We start from the raw sequence: 22,405 nt of genomic DNA on the forward strand, positions 1-22,405 counted from the left end.
ACAAAAGACCTGCTGCTACCACTACTCTAGAGCCCACCCCAATGAATTCCATTTCAATTACATTCCACATCCAAGTGAATATAATTGAAAAAGACCAATATGAACTAGTTGCTGCTACTTATGGCATATTAGTACATTTATTGGATTGGAAATAATTGAATAGGAATTGGAACCCCCACTATAAAGCAGGTGGTCGCTGGGTGTCTTTAGCTCGTGAGAGGCCTGGGTGTAGCCCCCCTTATTCATAGCCTCAGGTAGTCATGTGTCTGTCCTCTCCCATTCAGGGAAGTGAATAACAGAGGGGGGGGGGACATGTGAAGTAGTTGCACTAGCATTAGCTTCAGGCAGGGGAGAGGGGAAAACTGCTGCTAGGAAGCTGGCGTGACTGAGAACAGAGAACAGGAAGTGCCGCTGCTGCTCACATTCCATCCTATTAGAGTTCATTCTCCTTTCAGAGAGCAGAGGACCGGGCCCTTTCTCATTATAATGTCTCACACTTGGCCCTTTGTTAACATCATTAGATCTCTCTGTCATTATGCGCACGAGGAACGCCGTGAGGGATTTCAGTCGTGTTTATTTAAACATGCTTAGTGACATTGCAAATGTTTGAATGTCAGAATAACAGAAACAGGGCCTGTGTTTGTGTGAACCGGGTGTCTGTTGTTATCCAGTGAAAGCCCTGATCTGGTGGGGGAGGAAAGAAAGCCACCCACAAGGCAAGTAGCTGTCATCATTGATTCAGTCAGGCTGAAATTTGGAGAATTCTTGTACACCCTTGTAAGGGGGGGAACTTTTACAAAGGAGAGCTCTTACGCTCTCTGGGTGGCAAAGATGACTGGGAGGATTGGTGCAATTAGGTGGGCTCATGGTAAAGGCTGTCTATGGGAGGGCTGTGGCTTAATCTGCAACTCAAACAAGAGAAAATCTAGGCTAATCAATGGCCAATTACAATGCTAGGCATGGATACACAAACACATTACAACTTGCAATGGGTGTGTGAGGTGATTCATGGCAAAGAACCCCCTCGGGCAAGAAAGGGCTGAGTCAAACAACCACTCAAACAAAACATCTTGATGGAAATAACCACCGAGCAAAAGTAGTTAAAACACAAAGCACATAATTACCATGGATCGACACAAAAACAAATCACAACTTGTGAAAACAGCACACGCTTTGAAGAAAATGACAATTGAGTGACTTCTAGAAGGTGAGAAAGGTGCAAATCAGACTAAATCAGACTAATTTAATGGGCTCCAGCGCTGCTGGCTTTCAATGACTGTGCCTCTGTGTGGAGTCATGATGCTCGTTTAGCACCTTTGTTATTTCCTATTGAGGTAAAGACACTCCTGTCACCAAGAGGACACTCAATCCCACCGAGGGCCAGCCTGACATGACTTCAAGAGGCCTGCTTCTGACAGCTATATAATGGAGAGAGAACAGGAACTTAATCGCTTGTGGCCAATTGGTCCGTCAGTCACCACGGAATCCCATGTTCGGCCTCCACCGCGCCATTACATCTGAAAGGAGTGCTTTTTTCTGGAAAGAGTTATATTTCACAAATGTACAAAAAATGCGTGGTGACGGTTGAGTGGGATGACTGATAGGACAAGAGAGCAAGTTTGGTGCTATGGTTAACGTTTCTTTCAGAGTCATCTTCTAGTTTGGATTTCGCCTCTCATTATAGATGGGTTAGCTGACAACGTCATGAGACGATGTCTCCATGGTGTACAAGTGAGCGGGGTGTTGTGATTATGGATGGCCAGATTGCTAGCAAGAATGACAAGAAACTACCATGCAGGGAATTGTAAGTGGCTCGTTTCAGCTCGTTTTATCTTGTTCTTGTTCTGACTGATTTCATGTCAATATGGCAACAAACAAAAAAGATAGCTGGCTAGCTAACCAACAACTGTAACAGCGTATTTGAAAGACAAGTGCTCATTGTGCAAATGTATTTATGTTTTCAATAAACATTGTAGACAAAATATACTGTAGCTTACAAGCGGTCAAAAATCTAAGCCAACCCCATCTGTTTTGCCCCATATTTGCAAACGCCTCGGTTTTGTTGCTAAACAACCAACCTGTCTCAGCAGACTTTCCTCTACGGTCAAAATAAAATAAAGAAATTACATTTCAACATTGTTTATTGCAGAAAATACAACTGTTCAAGAGTACACAGTATAGAATGTAGAGAACCTGGTAATAACTTCCCTGTGTGGTGAATGTCTGCTTAGTCATTGTCTTTAAACTGTAAATGCCTTGAGAGGATGCCATGTATAGCCAGTGTGTCCATATTTCTGTTTTGCTGGAACTCCTGATAAAACACAGTAGTCAGAATATGACCCCCTCTGGATGTTCTCGTCAATCTCCGCCTCTCCTCCAGCTGGTCCACACTCTCTCTTCGCTTTCTCGCTCTCTCTCGCCAACGTCACACGGCCGCCGACGGAACCAGTCCCATCTTCGCACCCCTATGATATTGACTCTCCAGCTTGACTGTGAAAGGGGGAAAGCAGAGAGGAAGGGAGGGGGGGAGGAGAGAGGGAAGAGAGGGAGGAAGGAATGAATCAAAACACCATCAAAGGGACAGAATGACCTTTCAGAGAGCTCAAGGCCTGCTGATTAGAGGCGTCCGGGGCAGATAGGAGAGAGAAGGCCAGCGAGGCTGTTTATCCTGCTGCTACCACAGACTAGCCTTCAGCTTTTTGTTCTGGTACATCTAGTCAAGTCTTTCTAGGCTACATCACACTACACTTATAACTAGGTCTAATAAGCCCCTGCTTATAGTGGCCATTTGGACAGAACCATTCCTATAGGAGGTGGCTTACTTTTAAGAAATATGGCCAATATACCACCGGCTAAGGGCTGTTCTTACGCACAACGCAATGAGGAGTGCCTGGATACAGTCCTTAGCCATGGTATATTGGCCATATGCCACAAACCCTCAAGGTGCCTCATCGCTATTATAAACTGGTTACCAACGTAATTAGAGCAGTAAAATAAATGTTTTGTCATACCCGTGGTATACGGTCTGATATACCACGGCTGTCAGCCAATCAGCATTCATGGCTTGAACCACCCAGTTCATAATTAAGAATATATACTGGATGGTTATCAGAATGGGGATCAATTCCTTTGCAGTGGAAAATCAATAAAAATGGTTAAATATTTGATAAGTGTCCTCACAGGGCGCTAGGCTACTACGGTGACAGCATATTACATTCAAAGGACCATCAATACAGAGCATAGTGTTAACCCAGCTTTACACCACTGACTGACTTCCTAATAGGCTTTATGGACCAGTCAAAGTGGCAAAGAACCCCCCCATACATACACTAACGTGCCTCATAACCTGCAATGGAGGAGATAAGAGCCTAATAGAAGCTTTCCATAGGTCTTTGACCCCATCAATTCAAGACATGTCCGGCAGATCCTGTCCCTTCCTCCATTGCAAACATGAGTCTGATTGCTTTTCTGAAGTATATCTGAGTAGTGAGTACCAGCCTTTTCTCATCCTACCCAACCATTTCAGGTTACAGTCGTCCACTAGAATCTGTCTCAGCAGACTTTCCTCTTTGGGTGATGACAGGGCTCAATATGACTGCTGCTGGCAAGGATAGATTGTACAAAACAGCAGCAGAGTCTTATGTTGAAGTAGGCCTAGTTGTATGACTGGATTATTTGAACAGCCAAGACTTTGACACCAATCAGGACCGCAGCACAGTCATGATATCTTGTAATCGCAGGTTAAGCAATGTTTACTAGTTAGCTTGTTAACACAAACAAGCTAAGCAGTTGAAAGCCAACCCTGGGCCAGTTGCAGATGGCACTCTGTGCAGAAAACTCTCAAGTTAATCTGCAATGGCAGGCCAGCAGCCAGGTGGCCTAGTGGTTAAGAGCGTTGGAGGGTTAGTGTAGTGTTTTAACCCTGGTTCTGTTTCTCTACAGGTGGGTACAGTCGCTGGTTAGAATCCCCGAGCCAACTAGGTAAAGAAATCTGTTGATGTGCCCTTGAGCAAGGCACTTGACCCTAATTGCTCCTGTAAATTGCTCTGGATAAGAGCGTCTCCTACATCACAAAAATTGAAATGTAGCAGCGGCTGTTTGACCTAGAAACCTCTGTGGATATTCAAGCGGCACAATAAGTATCAAGAGCTGGCCCTCTGGTGACATTGAACTCTTTGCAAGTCTTGAATTAGCATTTGCGTTGCTCTTAGCATGGCTATTTCTCAGCAGTACTTATTCATTGCCATATCGAAGCCATCTGGGAGTTGAGCTCCAACATAGCCCATCCATTTCTTCTTTATTCAACCAGTCACCTGGCTCTATATTTAACATAACCCTACCTATTTATTCTCAAAGCCCTTGTAAAACGTAAATACTGTAGCTAGTGCCAAAATGAGCATCTCTATTCCCCCAACAGAGGTCATTCACACCACATAGGACCCTCAAGCAATCCCTGGCCACTACAAGCCATATTAGGTTAGATTATCTGTGTGGAAGCAGCAGTTAACAGTTAAACACATTGTAATCTAGCACGGCGGAGCCCAGAAACACTCTATTCAGACAGTTAGCACTGAGGTTGGTTTTCCAAGGGGCTGAGGTAGGACAAACATGATGTATGTATAACAGGCAGCAGTGGTTGTCAACTCTGTTTGTTTTTCTATCTGTCTCGTCACATTAGAGCTCAACTCCATGCCCTGGTAGTGGCTGTGTAAGCACGGTGTTAAGGAGAACTGCTGTTTGCTCACCATTTCCAAACTTGCCTCAAATACTGACATGTATTATTTGTGTGTCTCTCTGTTATGCCTGGAGCCAAATCTCCACAGTAAAGGGAGTGCCTCTGGATTCTGGCAACTAGCTAAAAATACAGTGGTTGCCCAAGTGACAATGTTGAATGCTTGAGAATGTTTATGTCACAAACCAATGCCCTGCACCACACAGAGGACTTTGTTTCTGGCCTGAGTAAAAATAACATTTTCCCTGAAGTTGTGTACATACTGTACATCTAACATGAATTCTTGCAGAAAAATTTTGTTTTTGCGTAGGCTAATCCAAACCAGGTGACTGGTTTCAACAGAACATGTACACTAGTTTCACTCATACCAAATCAAGAATAGTATTTGACTGCTTCTTTGCCTCAATATAAAATCAACTAGAATTTCCCCCCTAAACGATTTACCATGACACCCACGGAGCGAAACAACAAGCCAGACATGGCAAGCTGATAGTTCACTTGTCAAGTGCGTAATTAAGAGTTAGCGTTTGGCCAGCTCGGCTGATTGTGTCTGGGAAGTGCTAATGCCAGCTCAGTCTAGTTCCTCTCTGTTAATGGCTGGAGGGGCTGCTGAGTGGGCTGCTGAGCAACAGCATTTCAGAGTGGATGCTGAAAGAGTGAGATGGGGAGAAGAGAGAGAGCAAGAGAAAGGGAGACAGAGAGAAAGGGCAAGCGATATAGAGACAGAAAGAGAGAGGCTGTCACATCGATCGGTGAGACAATTTCCCATTGATTGCTGGTCTGTTTGGGGGCTGCTGTAGAGAGGTTTATTACCCACACACTACAGCTGGGGAGGCCCAATAATAGGTGCAGTGTGTCTGCAGAGGGCTAGAGCTACATCATCAAGCCTGTAGAATACACCCCTATTTGAGCGCACACACACACGTTATGTTCTTCTATCCTCATGGGGACCTACAATTAATTTCCATTTAAATCATATTTCCCTACATCTGAACCTTAACCCAAACTCCCAACCCTGTTTACTCTAATTGTAACCATTCACCTAAGCTTTAAACAGCCTTCTTCCTTATGGACAGACAGTTGATATGTGGCCACATCCCACACTACTATTCTGACCCTATACTATACACACACTGTTCTCATTACAGCCCGATGGGAAGGAGCCCAATACGTTTCTGATAAACATTCCCATCCAGCCTCAGAACCCAAGAGATGGAGCCAAGAGGTCTGTCTGTATACTACTACCCTGTAATGGAGGACCATTGACAACCGCACCAATTAAATACAATGGCCTTGAGATGATCATAAACACTGAAAGGCAACACTTCACTGTCGATTGAGGGATAATGGAATAATTCCAGGCGTAAACAAGGAATAATAGATATCCGATATGCCAATCAATGAATCAGCTAGGGAGCTCTTTGTATTCATACCTTGTATTGGAGAATGATAATCCCCATTCACTAAGGTGATTTATGATTGCTATGCAAATATAACCAAAGCTTGATACACTCAGACTACAGGCAATTACTCCACACCAACAGAGGATAGTGATGAGGACAAGGAGAATAAAAGCATACAAATGCATTATTATATTTATTAAACTTTATTTAACTAGGCAAGTCAGTTAAGAACAAATTCTTATTTACAATGATGGCCTATTAAAGAATGGTATAGATTCTAATGTTGCTTGGCAATACAACCGGGCATGAGAATACCCAGGGGATAAATCTATGTGTTGATTGGGCCTAAAGCCAGGGCATGGGGATGACACTATGGCATCCATCTTGTTTCTGGTTTTTCCAATAGAGCTCGTACTCAGTGAGCCTCAAGAGGATCCCTACATGCCAGACCGAGACTACATCTCCTGGCTCTACACTGACTACTGCAGCCAAGTGGATGTGTACACATCATTCAGCAGGAGGGAGGGGTAAAAGAAAGAAACCTGCCTGGATTCTCATCCCGGTGTTAGTCACACCTAATTTATATTCTCTTCCTCAGCCCTGGCTGCTAGATTTACAAGTGGAGGTTGTACTGCTGTGTGAGTCGACTTGCAGGCAGGCAGCTTCCCCTTGGAGGATCTCTCTCCCTCTTCCCCTCTCTCTCTCTCTCTCTCTCTCTCTCCATTCTCCCCCTCAAGCTGTTTTCACAGACACCGAGGGGCTGAAATGGCTGAGTGATTTCTACTGCTGCTGTTGCTGCAGCGCTGCTTTAGTCAGGCACACAACAGGCTAGGCTAACCGGGCCAGCAGCCTGAGTCTGGCAGGTTAGCTACCCACGCTCTGTCATTTGCCCTTCCCTTCCTAACCTGCCAGACTCAGGCTGCCGGCCCGGACAGGGCGTGGGTAGCTAGCGACTCCGAGGCAGGGTGACAGCGTGTTTACGCCGCTGTCCCAAATAGGGGCTGACGCTCCGTCGATCGCACCTGCTACCACGCACCTTGCCTGGGGAGTGGGTGGTGGGTTCAGGTGGGTTGGAAGGAGGGGAAGTGAGACAATAATGAGATAGAGAGGAATAGAAAAGTGCTTTGTGGAATCATGTTTAACACTTCTCCTGGAGGTTTACCCTGATACATGGGGGAGCTAAAGCCAATGGAAGTGAATGAGCCGAAATGGAGGGAATCAGTCTGGCTGCCATGTGTGGCGTCCATGTTTCTTCTATGACTTCATCATCGTATTAATCCTGCTTCACAGCATCTCTTTCCAGGAGATTGTCCAGAAAAATGGCTGAACAACTCTTATGAAGACACCATGTTCAAATTAGTTGGTTTAAATAATCAAGAAGCGTTTCAGAAATCTACTCCTGGATATTTGGCCACTTCCAGAATGGACATGTTTAAGAGGGAAAGAGGGAGGGAGAGAAGGAGGGAGCACATTCTGGTCTAATAACTCTATAAGCTACTCACATAACATTGACTGGGGGTTTTCCAGTGAAAAATCTCCCAGTGACAAGGGTCACCCATACTAATGTGCCCCAACTGAGGGAACCAGATTCCTCCTGTGTACATGAGTAATTCCAGTAAGGAGCCAGCTCCCCAGTGGTTATCAATCACCCTGGGCTCTTACAGTGAGAGCCAGAGCGACTGGTGCAGCAGCGACGCAGTGTGTTAGATACAGTGGGATCACGCGTGCGCTAATGCTGAATCACCACCGACCTCGTGTGAAGTGAACGCCCCCCAAGGCAATGCTGCTGCAGCGAGGGCACGCGTCCAGAAGACATTTCATTCGTTTCGCATTAGCTTCGATCGTGGCACTCTCGTTAACGCAAAGTGCCGTCGCTAAAATCCCCATGTCTCCTCAGGTAGTCAAATGCCTCAGAAACATTGGCCCGGGTATAAAAATCATCAAATCAGATAAACTGCCGAGGGGGCAACACAAATTCATCTTTTGTATTATTTCAATCATAATAAGACATTGATATAACTTGAGTGGCATATCACAATGCCTGTATCAAAGTTGTAATGACATACTGCCCCATCATAGAGGATCAGGACGTTGTGTTTATATTCAACCCTCTTCTCATGGTAAGTGACATAATCATTTTGTAATGAATTAAAAGAAGTCAAATATTCAATCAAGATTGTTCTATTTTTCTCTGTGTGTTAATAAACCGGTCATAAGAATAGGGTCAGTGGTGAAGTCCTGCAGGGACAGCTTTCTTTTCATGTATATTTCACATCTCTGTACACCACTGCAAATACAGAGAGCCCAAAGAAACAGCAGGACGGGCTTTAGCGATAGGCGTGTGTTTACGCTGGGTTTCTAGACAGAGACTTCGTTCCCCTGCAGCCCCAATGTCAAAGAGACAAAATATCAACAGGAACCTCTTTCTAACAGCCACTGAGGGACTCTGAAAAAGTCAATACTGCTGGTTATTAAAACAGGTTCCTATAAAGAAGCCTGTTGACTGCCCACATCTAATTAGAATGGAAATGTAACGTGGGCTTTGAATGGATCACTGGGGATAGACATTGGCATTTAACATCATCTATGTCGGGACTAGATTACTGATGACACAGTATTTTGGAGAGATAGTCTTATCAGCAAAGCCTCTGAAATAAGCTAATTGTATCTCGGCATTGACGGTAAGGGGCTGTCATTGTTCTATCATTGGGGATTTGGAGAGGGGTTATATACACATGTACAAACACACACACCAACCTTCAGAATGCTTGTGTGTGTGTGTAGACCTATTCTCTTGTCTATACATCAGTTTATTTTGAGAGAAACAATCAAATCCTTTATCAGGGGCATAAGTCAAGAACAGAACAGTCAAGACCAAACAGAGAGTCCCAGAGAGAGAGAGAGAGAGAGAGAGAGAGAGAGAGAGAGTCTCAGAGAGAGAGTGTCAGAGAGAGAGACACTTAGACAGCGAGAGACACACTCAGACAGAGACACACTCAGACAGAGACAGAGTATCAGAGAGAGAGAGAGAGACAGAGACAGAGACTCAGAGAGAGAGACACACTCAGACAGAGAGACACACTCAGACAGAGACATAGTATCAGAGAGAGAGAGGGAGAGAGAGAGAGAGAGACAGAGACAGAGACTCAGACAGAGAGACACACTCAGACAGAGACACACTCAGACAGAGACAGAGTATCAGAGAGAGAGAGAGAGAGAGAGTCTCAGAGAGAGAGTGTCAGAGAGAGAGACACTTAGACAGCGAGAGACACACTCAGACAGAGACACACTCAGACAGAGACAGAGTATCAGAGAGAGAGAGAGAGACAGAGACTCAGAGAGAGAGAGAGAGAGAGAGAGAGAGAGAGAGAGAGAGAGAGACAGAGACAGAGACTCAGAGAGAGAAAGAGAGGAGATGTATGGGTAAACCACTTCTCCAATCTTTTTGGCTCTATAACAAAGAATAAAGAGAAAAAACATATACATGATCAAATACAGATCTTAGAATCAACTATTAAAGACCAGAACCCACTGGATTCTCCAATTACCCTGAATGAGTTACAGGACAAAATAAAAACCCTCCAACCCAAAAAGGCCTGTGGTGTTGATGGTATCCTTAATGAAATGATCAAATATACAGACAACAAATTCCACATGGCTATACTAAAACTCTTTAACATCATCCGTAGCTCTGGCATCTTCCCCAATATTTGGAACCAAGGACTGATCACCCCAATCCACAAAAGTGGAGACAAATTTGACCCCAATAACTACCGTGGAATATGCGTCAACAGTAACCTTGGGAAAATCCTCTGCATTATCATTAACAGCAGACTCGTACATTTCCTCAATGAAAACAATGTACTGAGCAATTGGCTTTTTACCAAATTACCGTACAACAGACCATGTATTCACCCTGCACACCCTAATTGACAACCAAACAAACCAAAACAAAGCCAAAGTCTTCTTATGCTTCGTTGATAAAAAAAAAAAACTTTGACTCAATTTGGCATGAGGGTCTGCTATACAAATTGATGGAAAGTGGTGTTGGGGGTAAAACATACAACATTATAAAATCCATGTACACAAACAACAAGTGTGCGGTTAAAATTGGCAAAAAAACACACACATTTCTTCACACAGGGTCGTGGGGTGAGACAGGGATGCAGCTTAAGCCCCACCCTCCTCAACATATATCAACGAATTGGCGCGGGCACTAGAAAAGTCTGCTGCACCCGGCAAATGTCAAATGTCTACTGTTTGCTGATGATCTGGTGCTTCTGTCACCAACCAAGGAGGGCCCACAGCAGCACCTAGATCTTCTGCACAGATTCTGTCAGACCTGGGCCCTGACAGTAAATCTCAGTAAGACCAAAATAATGGTGTTCCAAAAAAGGTCCAGTTGCCAGGATCACAAATACAAATTCCATCTAGACACCGTTGCCCTAGAGCACACAAAAAACTATACATACCATGACCTAAACATCAGCACCACAGGTAACTTCCACAAAGCTGTGAACGATCTGAGAGACAAGGCAAGAAGGGCCTTCTATGCCATCAAAAGGAACATAAAATTCAACATACCAATTAGGATCTGGCTAAAAATACTTGAATCAGTCATAGAGCCCATTGCCCTTTATGGTTGTGAGGTCTGGGGTCCGCTCACCAACCAAGACTTCACAAAATGGGACAAACACCAAATTGAGACTCTGCATGCAGAATGCAACTAAAATATCCTCCGTGTACAACGTAGAACACCAAATAATGCATGCAGAGCAGAATTAGGCCGATACCCACTAATTATCAAAATCCAGAAAAGAGCCGTTAAATTCTACAACCACCTGAAAGGAAGCGATTCCCAAACCTTCCATAACAAAGCCATCACCTACAGAGAGATGAACCTGGAGAAGAGTCCACTAAGCAAGCAGGTCCTGGGGCTCTGTTCAAACACAAACACACCACACAGAGCCCCAGGACAGCAGCACAATTAGACCAAATCATGAGAAAAAAATAGATAATTACTTGACACATTGGAAAGAATCAACAAAAAAACAGAGCAAACTAGAATGTTATTTGGCCCTAAACAGAGAGTACACAGTGGTAGAATACCTGACCACTGTGACTGGCCCTAAACAGAGAGTACACAGTGGCAGAATACCTGTCCACTGTGACTGGCCCTAAACAGAGAGTACACAGTGGTAGAATACCTGACCACTGTGACTGACCCTAAACAGAGAGTACACAGTGGTAGAATACCTGACCACTGTGACTGACCCTAAACAGAGAGTACTCAGTGGCAGAATACCTGACCACTGTGACTGACCCTAAACAGAGAGTACACAGTGGCAGAATACCTGACCACTGTGACTGACCCTAAACAGAGAGAACACAGTGGCAGAATACCTGACCACTGTGACTGACCCTAAACAGAGAGTACACAGTGGCAGAATACCTGACCACTGTGACTGACCCTAAACATAGAGTACAGAGTGGCAGAATACCTGACCACTGTGACTGACCCTAAACAGAGAGTACAGAGTGGTAGAATACCTGACCACTGTGACTGACCCTAAACAGAGAGTACACAGTGGCAGAATACCTGACCACTGTGACTGACCCTAAACAGAGAGTACACAGTGGCAGAATACCTGACCACTGTGACTGACCCTAAACAGAGAGTACACAGTGGCAGAATACCTGACCACTGTGACTGACCCTAAACAGAGAGTACACAGTGGCAGAATACCTGACCACTGTGACTGACCCTAAACAGAGAGTACACAGTGGTAGAATACCTGACCACTGTGACTGGCCCTAAACAGAGAGTACACAGTGGTAGAATACCTGACCACTGTGACTGACCCTACACAGAGAGTACACAGTGGCAGAATACCTGACCACTGTGACTGGCCCTACACAGAGAGTACACAGTGGCAGAATACCTGACCACTGTGACTGACCCTAAACAGAGAGTACTCAGTGGCAGAATACCTGACCACTGTGACTGACCCTAAACAGAGAGTACACAGTGGCAGAATACCTGACCACTGTGACTGACCCTAAACAGAGAGTACACAGTGGCAGAATACCTGACCACTGTGACTGACCCTAAACAGAGAGTACACAGTGGCAGAATACCTGACCACTGTGACTGACCCAAACTTAAGGAAAGCTTTGACTATGTACAGACTCAGTGAGCATAGCCTTGCTATTGAGAAAGGCCGCCATAGGCAGACATGGCTCTCAAGAGAAGACAGGCTATGTGCTCACTGCCCACGAAATGAGGTGGAAACTGAGCGGCACTTCCTAACCTCCTGCCCAATGTATGACCATATTAGAGAGACATTTCCCTCAGATTACACAGATCCACAAAGAATTCGAAAACAAATCCAATTTTGATCAACTCCCATATCTTTAAAAAAATATCCAGGCATCCTCTACTGACGGGATGAGTTCAATATCCTTCCCGTCCTTCCGGTATCCTGGAAGGATATTGATCTCATCCCGTCAGTAGAGGATGCCTGGATATTTTTTTTTAATGCCTTCCTAACCATCTTAAATAAACATGCCCCATTTAAGAAATTTAGAACCAGGAACAGATATAGCCCTTGGTTCTCCCCAGACCTGACTGCCCTTAACCAACACAAAAACATCCTATGGCGTTCTGCATTAGCATCGAACAGCCCCCGTGATATGCAGCTGTTCAGGGAAGCTAGAAATCATTATACACAGGCAGTTAGAAAAGCCAAAGCTAGCTTTTTCAAGCAGAAATTTGCTTCCTGCAACACTAACTCAAAAAAGTTCTGGGACACTGTAAAGTCCATGGAGAATAAGAACACCTCCTCCCAGCTGCCCACTGCACTGAAGATAGGAAACACTGTCACCACTGATAAATCCACCATAATTGAGAATTTCAATAAGCATTTTTCTACGGCTGGCCATGCTTTCCACCTGGCTACTCCTACCCCGGACAACAGCACTGCACCCCCAACAGCAACTCGCCCAAGCCTTCCCCATTTCTCCTTCTCTCAAATCCATTCAGCTGATGTTCTGAAAGAGCTGCAAAATCTGGACCCCTACAAATCAGCCGGGCTAGACAATCTGGACCCTTTCTTTCTAAAATTATCTGCCGAAATTGTTGCCACCCCTATTACTAGCCTGTTCAACCTCTCTTTCGTGTCGTCTGAGATTCCCAAAGATTGGAAAGCAGCTGCGGTCATCCCCCTCTTCAAAGGGGGGGACACTCTTGACCCAAACTGCTACAGACCTATATCTATCCTACCGTGCCTTTCTAAGGTCTTCGAAAGCCAAGTCAACAAACAGATTACCGACCATTTCGAATCTCACCATACCTTCTCTGCTATGCAATCCGGTTTCAGAGCTGGTCATGGGTGCACCTCAGCCACGCTCAAGGTCCTAAACGATATCTTAACCGCCATCGATAAGAAACATTACTGTGCAGCCGTATTCATTGATCTGGCCAAGGCTTTCGACTCTGTCAATCACCATATCCTCATCGGCAGACTCGACAGCCTTGGTTTCTCAAATGATTGCCTCGCCTGGTTCACCAACTACTTCTCTGATAGAGTTCAGTGTGTCAAATCGGAGGGTCTGCTGTCCGGACCTCTGGCAGTCTCTATGGGGGTGCCACAGGGTTCAATTCTTGGACCGACTCTCTTCTCTGTATACATCAATGAGGTCGCTCTTGCTGCTGGTGAGTCCCTGATCCACCTCTACGCAGACGACACCATTCTGTATACTTCCGGCCCTTCTTTGGACACTGTGTTAACAACCCTCCAGGCAAGCTTCAATGCCATACAACTCTCCTTCCGTGGCCTCCAATTGCTCTTAAATACAAGTAAAACTAAATGCATGCTCTTCAACCGATCGCTACCTGCACCTACCCGCCTGTCCAACATCACTACTCTGGACGGCTCTGACTTAGAATACGTGGACAACTACAAATACTTAGGTGTCTGGTTAGACTGTAAACTCTCCTTCCAGACCCATATCAAACATCTCCAATCCAAAGTTAAATCTAGAATTGGCTTCCTATTTCGCAACAAAGCATCCTTCACTCATGCTGCCAAACATACCCTTGTAAAACTGACCATCCTACCAATCCTCGACTTTGGCGATGTCATTTACAAAATAGCCTCCAATACCCTACTCAACAAATTGGATGCAGTCTATCACAGTGCAATCCGTTTTATCACCAAAGCCCCATATACTACCCACCATTGCGACCTGTACGCTCTCGTTGGCTGGCCCTCGCTTCATACTCGTCGCCAAACCCACTGGCTCCATGTCATCTACAAGACCCTGATAGGTAAAGTCCCCCCTTATCTCAGCTCGCTGGTCACCATAGCATCTCCCACCTGTAGCACACGCTCCAGCAGGTATATCTCTCTAGTCACCCCCAAAACCAATTCTTTCTTTGGCCGCCTCTCCTTCCAGTTCTCTGCTGCCAATGACTGGAACGAACTACAAAAATCTCTGAAACTGGAAACACTTATCTCCCTCACTAGCTTTAAGCACCAACTGTCAGAGCAGCTCACAGATTACTGCACCTGTACATAGCCCACCTATAATTTAGCCCAAACAACTACCTCTTTCCCAACTGTATTTAATTTTAATTTATTTATTTATTTTGCTCCTTTGCACCCCATTATTTTTTATTTCTACTTTGCACATTCTTCCATTGCAAAACTACCATTCCAGTATTTTACTTGCTATATTGTATTTACTTTGCCATCATGGCCTTTTTTGCCTTTACCTCCCTTCCCACCTCATTTGCTCACATTGTGTACTGCATTATTGACTGTATGTTTGTTTTTACTCCATGTGTAACTCTGTGTCGTTTTATCTGTCGAACTGCTTTGCTTTATCTTGGCCAGGTCGCAATTGTAAATGAGAACTTGTTCTCAACTTGCCTACCTGGTTAAATAAAGGTAAAATAAATAAATAAAAATATCTACTGGGTGAAATTCCAGTGTGCCATCACAGCAGCAAGATTTGTGACCTGTTGCCACAAGAAAAGGGCAACCAGTGAAGAACACACACCATTGTAAATACAACCCATATTTATGCTTATTTATTTTCCCTTGTGTACTTTAACCATTTGTACATTGTTACAACACTGTATATATATATATATATAATATGACATGTGTAATGTCTTTATTGTTTTGAAACTTCTGTATGTGTAATGTTTACTGTTAATTTTACTTTTGTATATTATCTACCTCTCTTGCTTTGACAATGTTAACACATGTTTCCCATGACAATAAAGCCCCTTGAATTGAATTGAGAGAGAGAGACACTCAGAGAGATAGACACACTCAGAGAGACACACTCAGAGTGACTCAGAGACTCAGAGAGAGTCTCAGAGAGAGAGTCTCAGAGAGAGAGAGAGACTCAGAGAGCAAAAGAGAAGAAAGGGGAGAGAGTCTCAGAGAGAAAGAGAAGAGAGATAGGGAGAGGGGTAGAGAGAACAGAGGGGGGAATACATTTATGCTGATCTAGTGCTCTGCATTCTGAGGAGGCTGCATTTGCATATCAGTGCAGCGGAGCAGAGGGAGAAATGTGTCAGCGTTGACAGCAAGCTGAATATCTTAAACCTTCACTGACACCCCTGCAGGCGCTCTCTCAGGCTCCCTCTGATACACACACACACACACACACACACACACACACACACACACACACACACACACACACACACCAGGTGGGAGGATTGCTGTGTTCCCACGTGACTGTGTACAGTAGCGTTTGTTTAACGGTCAGCTCAAGTGCAAGGCTCATCTCTGGGGAAAAGCCCTGGTGAAGTGTCTCCATGCACACAGAGACATCTGTGGGTGTGAAACCGAGAGAGTAAGCTAGAGACATAACAAGAGAAACATTATGTAGTCATGACCTAAATCCCCACAGTAGCTTATTTCCCTCTATAGCTTGGTTTATAAATATAACATGACTTTTACCTACATGGGGATGAATATTTGGGTTGCTCCACTACCACAACAAAACTATTAATAGATATATACACTGTTGTCATGACATGCACACATGGCTTTAAAAGGACCAATGGCGAGGGGAAAGAGGAGCAATGCTTGTATCCAACACCAGCCCCAGTTCATGTTAACTCAGCAACCATCCTCCATACAGTGCCTCTGTGTTCCCACTCTGGTGAGAGTACTGTAGGAGCACTACACTGCTAGCTAAACAATGTCCAATGTCCCATATCTAAGCATCTTGTCTATTCAATCCCATTATATTCATCTGACTGCCATTTCTCAAATGACTCTGTTGCAGCTCTCACATTGTTTGTTACCCGTTTGAGGTATGAAAACTTTGGTAATTGAAATGTCCGTCAAAAGATGATGCTCTCGCTTGCTGACAATTTACGCGCATGCGACTGACGATTGATAAAAGAGGCCCATTGTGTTGGCGAGATGTTGTTGGTGCCAAAGAATGACAACTTAAAGTAGACTAGAGAACATGTAATTCTAGTTTTTGAATTTTGACAGTTATAAGCAGACACAGGGGAATGTGTTTTTCTGACAGTCACACCCCAGGATATTCTATCTCCTCTGAGCTGTCTAATATAACGTCCGAGACTTGTGACGGACGAGCTGTGTTTTAGAGCAGAATTCAACACTTTCTCTGAGCCTCGTCAACGGCTTAAAAAAACACTTGACATAATTTAATACCCATATTTCTGACTAGAAATGTCAAGATGTTCTTCTGACAAGTCTTTTACAGTACAGTAGCTTGCCATTTTTAAAGGAGTCAGTGGTATTTATGAATGTGACATTGCTGCTAACAGGAAGATCAAGGGGTCTGGTTAAGTTGTCCATTTAGCTCAAGGTTATGTTAGCACAAGGTTACGATGCAGTCTCCAGGGGCGGTGAATGTCCATGTCTGTGTTCAGAGTGGGGAGTGCAGTGTTGATGGGCCTGCCAATCTCCATTCAGGCTACTGATTGGTGGGAGAGGGCAGTGTGTGTAAAGAGGGGGGGAGGAAGTGGTTAACACTGTGGCCAGGCTCCTTGGCATGCTGGAGGCACGATGACATTGATCTGCCGGGCCTCTTCCATCCCTCTCCATGAAGAGGTAACTGGATTGTTAATAAAAATGGAAATTGAGCCATGCTGCTAACACACACACACACACACACACACACACACACACACACACACACACACACGCTACCAGCAGCTAGCGTCTCACCTTCCCCACCCGACCTTCCTCACCCCTACCTCCCACAGAGCTGTCTTGGTGACATTTAAACGACTGGACCAATTCAAAGCCTACCAACTCCCTATGTCCTCCCCTAGATACTACTACATTCCTCTGTTCCTCAGGCAGCAGACTAACACATCAAATGCCTGCATGGGTATGAAATGGATAGGGAGATGTGGGGGAGGGGAAGAGGAAACCGACAGGGGGTAATAAAGCCCCTTCTGATTAACGGTTTGCTGTTATGTTTCCTATTGAAACACTTAAGAGGGTTAACAGTTAAATGCAGGCTTTGGTGGGGGGTTGCTAATGATGGAAAACGTGTCACAACACACAACTAGCGCCCTCATATTCCTGTTTGGAAAAGCATTACTTCCCGTCACACAAATCAGTAGAAACTGAAGCCGTAGGAATTCTTTCTTGGCAACCAAAATGACCTTTTCAGATTGTGCTATTTCAAAACGTTTTCCCCCCTACTTAACGTGATACTGGTAACCTCATCACGACATCACACTGGTAACCTCATCACGACATCACACTGGTAACCTCATCACGACATCACACTGGTAACCTCATCACGACATCACACTGGTAACCTCATCACGACATCACACTGGTAACCTCATCACGACATCACACTGGTAACCTCATCACGACATCACACTGGCATCACCTCAAGAAATGGGAGCAGCAGAGGCGAGCGGTCGGACTGAGGACCCTTAATTTTAAAAAAGCGAGCGGCGTAATACTAAATCAATCTGACCCACCCCACCGGCCAGCTCCCCGTCGCTATTCCTTAGTCGCTATTCCTTAGCAACAACGCAGGCTTACCCACCGGCCAGCTCCCCGTCGCTATTCCTTAGCAACAACGCAGATTTACCCACCGGCCAGCTCCCAGTCGCTATTCCTTAGTCGCTATTCCTTAGCAACAACGCAGATATACCCACCGGCCAGCTCCCCGTCGCTATTCCTTAGCAACAACGCAGGCTTACCCACCGGCCAGCTCCCCGTCGCTATTCCTTAGCAACAGAGCAGACTTACCCACCGGCCAGCTCCCCGTCGTTATTCCTTAGCAACAACGCAGGCTTACCCACCGGCCAGCTCCCCGTCGCTATTCCTTAGCAACAGAGCAGACTTACCCACCGGCCAGCTCCCCGTCGTTATTCATTAGCAACAGAGCAGACTTACCCACCGGCCAGCTCCCCGTCGTTATTCCTTAGCAACAACGCAGGCTTACCCACCGGCCAGCTCCCCGTCGTTATTCCTTAGCAACAACGCAGGCTTACCCACCGGCCAGCTCCCCGTCGTTATTCCTTAGCAACAACGCAGGCTTACCCACCGACCAGCTCCCCGTCGTTATTCCTTAGCAACAGAGCAGACTTACCCACCGGCCAGCTCCCCGTCGCTATTCCTTAGCAACAGAGCAGACTTACCCACCGGCCAGCTCCCCGTCGTTATTCCTTAGCAACAGAGCAGGCTTACCCACCCGCGATCAGCAGCTATTGATTTCTTTTAGGAGAAGGTGGGGTATCTAAATTGGTCCAAATGTTCAAAATGTTATTTTATGGAGCTCTTTGGGGCTAACAGCAGGTCTGAGCCAGAGATTGATTAGTTCTACTGGACACAGTGTGACCTCCAAAAGATAAGAAGCAATTATGGCTCTGAGAGGCTTTTCCAGCAGTGGTGCTTCAGCAATGCCAATGGGCCATGGTTTTAAATGGATAATTAACATTGTGTATTGTATCGCTGGCTTCTCTGTGTGAGAGCTCTGCTTGACACTCATGTGTGTGTGTGTACTGCCTACATGATGGAAGCCCCATTCTTCATCACAGATACATTGCTAATAAGATCAGAGGAGTCAATGTCTGAATATCTACATGGTCCAATTTCAGAGCTCGTTACACTTCCATTACTTTGTACACGTCAGAGGGGTGTATAAACATTACAGCATGGAGCTCCCTCAAATACAATAATGGAATATGGTTTATTATAAACTGGTTCTAGCCCTGAATGCTGATTGGCTGACAGCCATGGTATATCAGACCGTATACCACGGGTATGACAAAACATGTATTTTTATTGCTCTAATTATGTTGGTAACCAGTTTATAATAGCTTTTCAATAACTATAATGTAAGATTAAATGAAGCAATAAGGCACCTCGGTGGTTTGTGGTATATGGCCAATATACTACGGCTAAGGACTGTATCCAGGCACTCCGCGATGCGTCGGGCGGCAGGATAGCCTAGTGGTTAGAGCGTTGGACTAGTAACCGGAAGGTTGCAAGTTCAAATCCCCGAGCTGACAAGGTACAAATCTGTCGTTCTGCCCCTGAACAGGCAGTTAACCCACTGTTCCTAGGCCGTCATTGAAAATAAGAATTTGTTCTTAACTGACTTGCCTGGTTAAATAAAGGTAAAACAATATATATATAGACCATATACCACAAACCCCCGAGGTGCCTTGTTGCTTAATTAAATATTACATTCGATCGATTGTCAGAGATCAATCTGCAAAGCCAGGCACAGAGAGTTATTTAAAAGCCTATGTTATTCAGTGAGTGGACCACAGTACGGACAGAACTTCTCTACCAGAACCACCTGTGTATAATGCATAGTGAATTAATTTATAGTTATTTAAAAGCCTCTCTTGTTCAGTGAGTGGACCACAATACAGGCAGAACATCTCTATCAGAACCACCTGTGTATAACACATAGTGAATTAATTTATAGTACATGCATGAGTAGTGCATGAGAAGACTGGCTAACAGCCCACAGCTCCTTTGAACAGCCCTTCTGCTGCAGATGCATTCAGAATTAATCACACACGGGCATTAGGTATTAAAAACATACTATCATAAAAGGCCCTTATGAAAGCCTGAATAAATGCATCAATGGTTATAATGAATAAGACTTTAATAAAAATATTAGCATGTGGCTCTAAAAACCTGATTGGTCCTCTGTAGCTCAGTTAGTAGAGCACGGTGCTCTGTAGCTCAGTTAGTAGAGCACGGTCCTCTGTAGCTCAGTTAGTAGAGCACGGTGCTCTGTAGCTCAGTTAGTAGAGCACGGTGCTCTGTAGCTCAGTTAGTAGAGCACGGTGCTCTGTAGCTCAGTTAGTAGAGCACGGTGCTCTGTAGCTCAGTTAGTAGAGCACGGTGCTCTGTAGTTCAGTTAGTAGAGCACGGTGCTCTGTAGCTCAGTTAGTAGAGCACGGTGCTCTGTAGCTCAGTTAGTAGAGCACGGTGCTCTGTAGCTCAGTTAGTAGAGCACGGTGCTCTGTAGTTCAGTTAGTAGAGCACGGTGCTCTGTAGCTCAGTTAGTAGAGCACGGTGCTCTGTAGTTCAGTTAGTAGAGCACGGTGCTCTGTAGTTCAGTTAGTAGAGCACGGTGCTCTGTAGCTCAGTTAGTAGAGCACGGTGCTCTGTAGCTCAGTTAGTAGAGCACGGTGCTCTAGCTCAGTTAGTAGAGCACGGTCCTCTGTAGTTCAGTTAGTAGAGCACGGTGCTCTGTAGCTCAGTTAGTAGAGCACGGTGCTCTGTAGCTCAGTTAGTAGAGCACGGTGCTCTGTAGCTCAGTTAGTAGAGCACGGTGCTCTGTAGTTCAGTTAGTAGAGCACGGTGCTCTGTAGTTCAGTTAGTAGAGCACGGTCCTCTGTAGCTCAGTTAGTAGAGCACGGTGCTCTGTAGCTCAGTTAGTAGAGCACGGTGCTCTGTAGTTCAGTTAGTAGAGCACGGTGCTCTGTAGTTCAGTTAGTAGAGCACGGTCCTCTGTAGTTCAGTTAGTAGAGCACGGTGCTCTGTAGCTCAGTTAGTAGAGCACGGTGCTCTGTAGCTCAGTTAGTAGAGCACGGTGCTCTGTAGCTCAGTTAGTAGAGCACGGTGCTCTGTAGTTCAGTTAGTAGAGCACGGTGCTCTGTAGTTCAGTTAGTAGAGCACGGTCCTCTGTAGCTCAGTTAGTAGAGCACGGTGCTCTGTAGCTCAGTTAGTAGAGCACGGTGCTCTGTAGTTCAGTTAGTAGAGCACGGTGCTCTGTAGTTCAGTTAGTAGAGCACGGTCCTCTGTAGTTCAGTTAGTAGAGCACGGTGCTCTGTAGCTCAGTTAGTAGAGCACGGTGCTCTGTAGCTCAGTTAGTAGAGCACGGTGCTCTGTAGCTCAGTTAGTAGAGCACGGTGCTCTGTAGTTCAGTTAGTAGAGCACGGTGCTCTGTAGTTCAGTTAGTAGAGCACGGTCCTCTGTAGCTCAGTTAGTAGAGCACGGTGCTCTGTAGCTCAGTTAGTAGAGCACGGTGCTCTGTAGTTCAGTTAGTAGAGCACGGTGCTCTGTAGCTCAGTTAGTAGAGCACGGTGCTCTGTAGCTCAGTTAGTAGAGCACGGTGCTCTGTAGCTCAGTTAGTAGAGCACGGTGCTCTGTAGCTCAGTTAGTAGAGCACGGTGCTCTGTAGCTCAGTTAGTAGAGCACGGTGCTCTGTAGCTCAGTTAGTAGAGCACGGTGCTCTGTAGCTCAGTTAGTAGAGCACGGTGCTCTGTAGTTCAGTTAGTAGAGCACGGTCCCCTGTAGCTCAGTTAGTAGAGCACGGTGCTCTGTAGCTCAGTTAGTAGAGCACGGTGCTCTGTAGCTCAGTTAGTAGAGCACGGTCCTCTTTAGCTCAGTTAGTAGAGCACGGTCCTCTGTAGCTCAGTTAGTAGAGCACGGTCCCCCCCTGTAGCTCAGTTAGTAGAGCACGGTGCTCTGTAGCTCAGTTAGTAGAGCACGGTGCTCTGTAGTTCAGTTAGTAGAGCACGGTCCTCTGTAGCTCAGTTAGTAGAGCACGGTCCTCTTTAGCTCAGTTAGTAGAGCACGGTCCTCTGTAGCTCAGTTAGTAGAGCACGGTGCTCTGTAGCTCAGTTAGTAGAGCACGGTGCTCTGTAGCTCAATTAGTAGAGCACGGTGCTCTGTAGCTCAGTTAGTAGAGCACGGTGCTCTGTAGCTCGGTTAGTAGAGCACGGTGCTCTGTAGCTCGGTTAGTAGAGCACGGTGCTCTGTAGCTCAGTTAG

At 45.4% G+C, this 22,405-nt stretch overlaps 1 protein-coding gene across 3 annotated transcripts in view; it reads right to left on the reverse strand.

Moving 5' to 3' along the window:
* Positions 1-1,798: 1,798 nt before the first annotated feature.
* trip4 (thyroid hormone receptor interactor 4) overlaps positions 1,799-22,405 on the reverse strand; it is an 82,578-nt gene continuing 61,971 nt past the window's right edge. For 2 of the 3 annotated variants that reach the window (XM_031812946.1, XM_031812945.1), the window contains one exon: positions 1,799-2,490. In XM_031812946.1, the coding sequence (XP_031668806.1) occupies positions 2,359-2,490 (132 nt within the window). In that variant the 3' untranslated portion in view covers positions 1,799-2,358. The remainder of the gene's footprint in view (positions 2,491-22,405) is intronic. The other variant, XR_004206737.1, reaches the window with a different exon arrangement.

Source organism: Oncorhynchus kisutch, unplaced genomic scaffold (genome assembly GCF_002021735.2).
Source record: "Oncorhynchus kisutch isolate 150728-3 unplaced genomic scaffold, Okis_V2 Okis03b-Okis08b_hom, whole genome shotgun sequence".
Lineage (NCBI taxonomy): Eukaryota > Metazoa > Chordata > Actinopteri > Salmoniformes > Salmonidae > Oncorhynchus > Oncorhynchus kisutch.